At 39.8% G+C, this 8484-nt stretch overlaps 1 protein-coding gene and 1 long non-coding RNA gene across 5 annotated transcripts in view; one reads left to right on the plus strand and one right to left on the minus strand.

The window, feature by feature from the left end:
* The window catches only part of LOC125105538 (lysine-rich arabinogalactan protein 19-like), a 41773-nt gene extending 34334 nt beyond the window's left edge, over positions 1-7439 (minus strand). For 2 of the 3 annotated variants that reach the window (XM_047739100.1, XM_047739101.1), the window contains exon 1: positions 2930-3502. In XM_047739100.1, coding sequence (XP_047595056.1) covers positions 2930-3360 — 431 coding nt within the window. In that variant the 5' untranslated portion in view covers positions 3361-3502. Of the gene's footprint in view, positions 1-2929; positions 3503-7368 lie in introns of those variants that run through there. The other variant, XR_007128933.1, reaches the window with a different exon arrangement.
* LOC125105541 (uncharacterized) lies at positions 280-4858 on the plus strand. Of its 2 annotated transcripts, XR_007128938.1 has the most exons (3): positions 280-366; positions 2681-2761; positions 4815-4858. It is a non-coding gene; the product is annotated as an uncharacterized LOC125105541 (long non-coding RNA). The 2 variants fall into 2 exon arrangements; XR_007128937.1 differs by lacking the exon at positions 280-366 and having other exon boundaries at positions 2465-2761.
* Positions 7440-8484: the final 1045 nt, after the last annotated feature.

An 8484-nucleotide genomic window follows, 5' to 3' on the forward strand; every position in this document is an offset into this window, starting at 1 on the left:
CACACTGTCAATATAACACATTTAACCAACTCTAAATTTGCTTTAAAGAGACAGCTACAAAGATTGACTTTTGCAAAGTGACTCACTCCACCATGCAGCCAAAGATGTCCGTTTGCTCCCGACTGTTATTAACTGTGTCACTGAGTACATAAGAAAGGGTTTTGAAGGAATTCCAGTGTGAATCCACTAATTCAATAATCCAATAACATAAATTCAAGTAATGGATATTAATACTATGTTCAAAACAGGCTCGCAACTTTTATATCTCTCTTTCTCCGACAGACGGAGCATGCGTCGCGGAGAGGCTCCTGATGAAATAATAAAACCCAATTCTCATCTAGAAAAAAGAATCATTATAGGAGGATGGTAATTTACTTTATATGACCTTCAATTGATTATTCTGTGGCTGCTACACAAATACCACAGGAGCTATTGATCGTAAAACCTACCAAATAGATCTCTAATAGCTTTTACTGGGCAAAAATAATTATGCTTGCACTGTGGTCAAACACACATAAACCAATGTGGAGGTATTAATGTATGCTATTATTACCCATCTGTCTGCGAGGTATGGAGAAGACCTTTCATGAGAACACACTATGTCTAATCCCATGAGACCTCAATATCCAAGCCAACAATTATAGCCAGCCGCCCTAGAAAAGAAAAAAAAAATTGATTACTGTAACTAAAAGCTAGGGCTGGAAAAACAGAGGCTGCAGCTTGCTTAATAAAAGTAAAATCATAACAAGAGGAATCCTAATTGAGGAGTCGTCCCAGGCCGGGCGCAGGCAGAAATTGAATTTCCCCGTGGTGTTGGCAACAGAGTAACTTTTCAGAGTCAAGAGCTTTCTATCCAGCCCAGATCAAGATCAATGATCAACACCCGTAAAAGGTCAGGACGTCTAATCAAAGAACAGATCATCTATCTCTCAAGGAAAAGTGTACAACATAATCCAGAAACGCAGCACTGCTGGCCACGGAGAGTGAGAAAAACCCAGGGAAGGAGAGATTCCAGTTCTACTTCGGTGAACAAGGAGAACGCTCCGCTCATACAAAACCTGTGGCCAGACTTGAGTAGGCGATGTGAGTGGCTGGGGTGGGCCCGGAGCTGTGCAGGAACCAAAGCCTCGGCGGAGGGAGGAACTTCCCCAAGTTCAGAGAAAAATATTTTAGACTTATAAAATTCCCCAGAGAGCAAAATCCTTCCTATCGCTTGCTCTCTACCTGCCCCCTCCCAGTCAGTATTTCAAATATAATGAAAACATAAATGCATTAATAACAACAACAAAAACCTCTTGCTCCCAAGGTGTTAAAATGAGGAGTGACCAATTTTTAAAACCGGGACTAAACAGCAGCATGCTAATAAGAATGAGTGATGGATGGCAAAAAGGAAAAAAAAAAAAAGAAAGAGAGAGAGACTGTCAACTTGGTGTGGATTGTGTGTATTTGATGGGGGAGGGGAAACGGGGGTGGTTGTATCCCATGAAACGGAACAGAATAATATCCCAGGATTCCTATCCATGGATCCCATGAAACAGAACAGAAACGGAATGTGCAGCTGGAGGGGCGTGCAAGCCAACGACATAGAAGGTTTTCTAAAGTACTTATACTCAGACCACACCCCAGACCAAGAGAATCAGAATGCTGCTCTAGGCATTGGAATTTTCTTTAAAAAAAAAAAAAAAAGGAAAGAAAAACCAAAACCCAAAAGAAAAAAACAAAAACAAAAACAAAAAACACAACAAAACCAAACCTCACAAACCTAGGCTTGGGTCTCCTGTGAAGCCAGGTTTGAGAACCACCCACTTGGAGGATCCAAGAGCCTTCTTAGCCATGGGAGTTCCAAACGGAGGAGAGACCTGGACCTTCCCAAGCGTACCCTTCCTCTGGCAGCAATAAGGCTCACATGGTTTGTTTCTCTTCCTTTTTGGCATTATCAGTTCCAGTTGTTAAAGCCAGGAAAACTGGACTCACTGATCTCTCTTTCATGATTTATGATTCAGAAGGAAGCCAGGGGTGGAGGGTTGGGGGTGATGCTTACCGCTGTGGTGGCTGTTATTTATTTTGTATTTGTATTTTTTAGACACATGTGTTTCTGGAAAACCCTGAAGCCCTTGGCAAGGCTGTCTCACCTCCCCCCACTGCCCACCCCACCCACCGCACCCCCAAGACCTTGCCTGGGCATAACTGACATTTACATAGACACGCTCTTGGAACATAAGGGAGAGGGTTGGGGATTCTGCTTGTCCTCAGTTGTTCTAAAATTACATGATCGAGTAGATGTACTGGATCGTTTACACCAAAAGGAGCTATAGAGTCCAGCTATAAAATCCACAACACGTTCGCAGAACTCCCAGTAGTTTCCTTCTCAGAAGAGCCAAGGAACCCAACCCAGCCCTTAAAAGCAAGGTGATTGCACTACAATTAGTTGACCTATTTGGAAAATGAAGGCTTTCCTGTGGTTTGAGGTTCTGCCTTTTTTTTTTTTTTTTTTTTTTTTTTTTTTAGAGCCCTTGAGATCCAGGTTAGGTTTTTGCTTGGAGTAGTTTGGGTGTCCTATGGTGTTGTGTTACTATCATGCACTTAGGTCTGGGGATGGGGGAAGGTGTTAAGGGGGAGTTCTCCCTGAAGTCTGCATGGGCCATGCTGAATTCAGACTTGCTTTGCAAACTCATTACAGGTCCTTGCTATCAAAGGAACGGACCAGAGGCAAGGAATTCTCTCACTCAAATGTGTTCTCACTTACTCGTCCCTTCCCAAGGTGAGTATCGTCATTCTGAGGGCCCGAGTGTCCGCACCCACGGATGGCAGACCAATCCAAAGCAGGCGTGGGCATTAAGGGAGAACGTGTCCCCCTACGTTCCTGCGGCCCCCCTGGCCGCCCGTGGCGGGCTCGGCCGCGCACACCGTCCCTGTCACCCGGACGTACCTGCCGGGTTCTGGCCTTGGAGAACGCAGGGGCTGCAAGGGCACCGCCAGCCGGCGCAGCGCGCGGAGGGGAGCGGCTGGGAGCGGCGGGGAGCGGCGGGGAGCGGCGGGCGGTCCCGCAGGTGCGCCCCACCTGCCGCCCGATTGGCCGCGGCGGCGGCGCTCGGCGGGAGGAGGGCGGATGATGGATGGCCTGTCTGCCGGCCGGGGTCCGAGCAGCGGGGGGCTGGCCAGTGTAAATACGAGCGCGCTCCGCGGCTCCCGGCACTGGGCAGAGAGAGCAAGATGCCTGCACAAAAGGACCCGGCTCGGAATGTTTAGATTTTGAAGATTAGTTTCTATTATATCTCTGTGGGAGAAAGGAAAACGCACTATGGGAAAGTGGAGGGCGAAGAACCTGGCATCCTTGAGGACTGATGTTTGACAAATCATTGAGCCATTGGAACAATCCCTCAACCTCCCCTTCCGGAACTGCAAACAGTTTTTAAGTCCTATTTTCCATTTGTGGGAATGATCTCCTATCGGTTATCCTAACAATATGAAATCAGACCTGAACCGTTGCATTTTCTTATCTCAGGCAACATGAAGATCATTGAAAATAGATTTCAGAAAATGGGGCGGGAGGGTGGGCAATGCACCTTAGTTAAAAAATAAGAAGAAGAAAATTGGATATTAAATGCTAAAAGAAAAAAAAAAAACTTTAGCTCAAAAAGAATAAAATAAAATAGAAGAATGTGTTCTAGAGATAATTCTGATCTTTAGAATGTGTAAAATTTTCATAATTTGTCTAGCTTTTATGTGCTTAAAAGTCATGAGCAACTTGGATATGTTTTGTTTATCCTTGCAAAAAGATGACAGCACGTGGTTTTAGGCAACTCGATTTAAGAAGTGTCCTTTTAAAAACTCATTAGGTTGAGAGTAGGGATTGAAGCAGACAGAAGGATAACAGGAAAAAATATGTCATGAACCACCATGGAAATGGGGTTGTAGAGAGCTATTGTACCATCTGGGCTCTTCTTTGGCAACTGAAGGACAGGTCCATTCACGGTGAATATTTCCTCCTGCAGGAGCTGTGGTGTGCAAGCTAATATATCTTATGTCAAGAAATAAGTCAGTCCTGCCTATAAGCTGATTCTTTTACCTCTGCCAGCAAAATAGTTTAGAGAAAACAGTGGGATTTCTTTTTTAATATGGGAATATCATTCTATCTCATTGTGTATTAGAATACCCACCATCCCCTTCTGCCCTAACAACTACCACCACTAAGAAAATAAAACCCATGTTTAAAAATAGCAATAAGTGAAACTGAATCATGTCACAGAGGTGCATCTTATCTCATTGTGGTTGAGAGTGAGTCAGGGGAGAAAGAACCCAGCTCCACGCATTTCTTTTTGAAATAACCATGTTTTAACACTGTAAAAGTAAGTTCAAAAAATTAAAGAAACTTATTTGTGCTAGCACAGATAGCATATCTGCCCTCCCCAACACAAAAAAGCACACATCAATTAAATTCATGTATGTTTCTTTCTAGAATTCTTTTTAACGTATGCTTAAACAGCTGTAAAAGTGTTCATTTGAATCCTGTGGGGGTTTTCTCATAGATTATGTCAAAGGAACTTTTTAATATCAGTAGAAGATTAATCAATTTTAGTAATATTTAATCAATTTTAGTAACAGCATAATATTTCCTTGAGTGTATATAAAATTTGACTAATCATTTCCTCCTTTTTGGACACTTAAGTAACTTCGAGTTTTCAGTAAAGTAAATAATACAGTAAGGAACATCTTAAGGCAAAATTTCCATCTTGTAAATTGCTGATTTCAAAGAAACTTTTTAAATGGACTATATAGGCCATGCTTAATGAACATCTTGATATTTTTTACAGTAATTTCCAAATTGCTTTAACAAAAAGAAGAAGAAGAAGAAGAAGAAGAAGAAGAAGAAGAAGAAGAAGAAGAAGAAGAAGGAGAAGAAGAAGAAGAAGAAAAAGAAGAAAGGAAAAGAAAGGCAAAAATGCTGTAGCATTCCATCTCACCAGCAGAAAAATATCAGACCAGCCTACTTTACAGTATGCTCAGTGTTATTGAGAACACTAATAAAAAATACTTGGTAATGTAGCACTTGCGATTCTTTGATTTTTATTTTCTTTGATTATTAATGAAGTTCTCTTTTGGCTCCTTTTGAAAAATTGATTTTGCTTTCCCTCTTTTGAATTTCTGGCTCCCTTTTTATGTAATTATTGAGAGACCTCTAGTCAACATATTAAAATGAAATACAGCATTTTTACAAATTCCTCTTTCATAGTATTCATTTTGAAGTAGGGTGGTGTCCCAGGGTTAAAATGATCAGAACAAGAAATCCCTGGCAAAACTGGGTTAACCTGCAGTTTGAGATGATCTATTGAATTTAGATTTCCAGCAAGCTTCTGCTTCCCCTCTATGGTGACACATAAAACGATATTATCATCTGTGAAATTACCCCGGAAACTTAAGGTACTTTATAGCAAATCGTATTCTCTCATTAGGAAACTCAGAACCGTCGATCCTTGCACTAGGTTTCCTTCTCGTCTGAAAATTTGTGTTGTTTTCTTAAGCCGTGATGTGGTCGTTTAAAAATGCCTTCATGCGCTTGGGCACCTTTGCAGTGCACCCGCGCCCAGTAAATAAAGTAGCAGCCCATGTCCCTTTTAGCAAAAGCTATATATCTGTTCAGACTTGTAATTTGCTCCGTTTATATCCTTTGCCCTTGAACTCTGGTTATTAACGCAATGTTTCTCCAAATGATGCCATATAACTCTGCTCCGAGCACATTCGCGGTGACACCACGCAAACATTCCAAGGGCCAGGGCCAGCAGAGGAAGGGAAGAAATGATGACTGAATTGCAGGAGTTTCAGCGCATTACTCATGATGGGGCAGTTGTAAAACTATGGCTGTGAATATTCAAATGGCAACAAGGCCAGCGCCAGACTTTCGCTAATAGTCTGAGGTCTGGCCGGGAAGCAATTTCGCCAAGTAGCTTTGATTAAAAAGGAAAATGCCAGAACATTTCTCCCAAGAAATGAACGAAAAACCCCTCAAAGGATTTGAGACAGGTGTACTAATTATACATCTTAAAAAAAAAAAAAAAAATTGTGGTCAGTCGCGGGGTTGCAGGTGGGAATTTTTGCTCTGTTACAAACCCCAGATTGTACAGGTAGTGGAACTATAGACTGAATTCCTTTGTGTAAATTGTAATTAAATGCACACTTTTTTCTGTTGCTTGCTGTAAGAAGTCTGCATCCTCTATCTTATATAAGACAACTGAGCATTGACTAGGTCTAATACTGTTTTGATTTTAAAATTTAAAAAAAATGTACTAATTAATACTGGGTGAAATTTTAGAGAGGAAGTAGGACCTGTCTCCTTCTGCAATTTCTGTGAAAGAACCATACTGATTAACCAAATTAATAATTCAGGTTTGGTGGCAGAGACTGTGTGAAACCTACTTTGGAGAGGAAATTGTTCTCCCACATTTTAGAAAAGGACATTTACAAAAAAACAAAAACAAAAACAAAAACAAAAAAAAAACCTTTCTTTTAAAATAAGAAAGTCATATATAGACTTATACGTGGAAGAAATATTTCTTCCACTAATTGCTTATTTTGAAATGCTGTATTTGTTTCAAAATAATATTTGTAAGATGTTTATTTTCTCCAAGCTCTTTATTTGAACAGGTTTTGGTAGATTCAGGTTGAAATGACCTTACAAAAAGCTTTGTTTTTGTGGGGGGGGGCGGCACTTTACCCTTAAGCAAACTGTTCATAGCATTCAGATTTAATTGGTACACCTCCTCCAAAAATTTCTTGGCTATGCATAATGCAGTTCATACAAAAAATGTTGATGGGAATGAGAAAATAATATACCATCAAATATCAAATTTTATGCTGGAACATAAGCTTCCATAAAACCTCCAGGCACAGGTCTTAGAACTCACTGTGTTCCTTTTGGAAGAAAGAGAGACTTCTAACTACCACAATTGACTACACTATCAATGCACAAAAGATGATTCGAGTAGAGTTAACATGTGTAAATACCCACGTGAATATTGCCAGTAGAAAATAAGAAGTCATGGCTTCCCAAGAACACCAAGCACACCTGTAAAATATTAGCTGCCCCCATTTCAGTATTATTTCCGGAGGAAAATGGATTCTAGGTCCCAAGTGAGATACATGAAGAATACTTTGGAAAACAGTCTTTTCATGAACATAGAATTGTCCATTTTCTTCCTATTTTCCCTCTAATCAGCTATACCTAAATTAAAGGAGATTTTTTTCACATTTACTTAAAGAGACCCTTCTAAGTGATCTTAGTTTGAACACATGTCTTGGCTAAGGAAGATAAAAATACAGATAAGGGAATTTTAATTCCTTTTTCTGAGAATTTTAGAATCTCATACTTACGGGATGAGCAGACTCCTGAGGCAGACACCTTGGTTACGTCATTCATTCCTCAATCCCCACGTGAGAAGTACCTGAGGAACGTCCCCAATGTCATTACTGAATTAAATGAGTAAATAAATGCAATTGAATGTTATTTTGCACATTATGTGACAGGCATGTATTGAAATTATGGGCTTTATAATATTAAGTGATTTTAATTAAAGTAGATCTTGTGTTATGATTTCTCATTCCTAAACTTCACAATGTTCTGTTTTATATATTTCATTCAGAAAATTGTGATTCCATTGTGCTAGTAAAACCAAATTTGGGGGCACCTGGCTGGCTTAGGTGGTAGAGCACACAACTCTTGATCTTGGGGTTCTGAGTTCAAGCCCCACATTGGGCATTGAGCTCACTTAAAAAAAAAAAAGAAGAAAAAAATAAATTCGAAGAACCAGGCTCGTATTCTTTTTTCCATTGTCTGGGCTAACTGATTGCTAAAAGCACATGTGAACTAAAACTGTGTATGATGTTATGTGCATATTTTATACAGCTACAAAGGGAAGTTATATTATTTGGTGGAAAGCATGTGTTTCATTCTTGATAGAATGAGAGCATAGCTTATTAAAAATTCTGAATGACTTGAACTTTGACTGGTTGTTCACAGACTAAACTTTGGATTTTCTACCTTGTATTCCCAAATAAAATACATTTATATATAATGCAGATTCTATGAAGTAAGGTTACACCCATCAGTTTCAAACATTGAATTCTGAAATGTTAAGAAGAATATCATCCCTGATTCTGCCCTTCATCCCACTTCTCTTTTCCTAAAGGCAAGTATTTCTAATATTTCTATTGAATTCTATTGGAATTTGCTTCCCTAACATGTTTGTGTGGCTACTTCTTAAAAATTCCTTCCTCTTCTTTTCCCCCTTATTATTATTATTAATTTAGTGTGGGAAATATTTAGTGGGAAATTATCTATTACTTTCCCTAAAGAAGATCAAGATTTGTCTTTCTTTACTAACCCTGGTCCCAACAATACCCATATCCTCTTTTTCTTAAGAGTTACCTTATAATTTTTTAATTAATATTCAGGGTGCATTATCACTAGTAAATTCCATTGAGGGCTGT

This window comes from Lutra lutra, chromosome 7 (assembly GCF_902655055.1).
Source record: "Lutra lutra chromosome 7, mLutLut1.2, whole genome shotgun sequence".
Taxonomy (NCBI): Eukaryota; Metazoa; Chordata; class Mammalia; order Carnivora; family Mustelidae; genus Lutra; species Lutra lutra.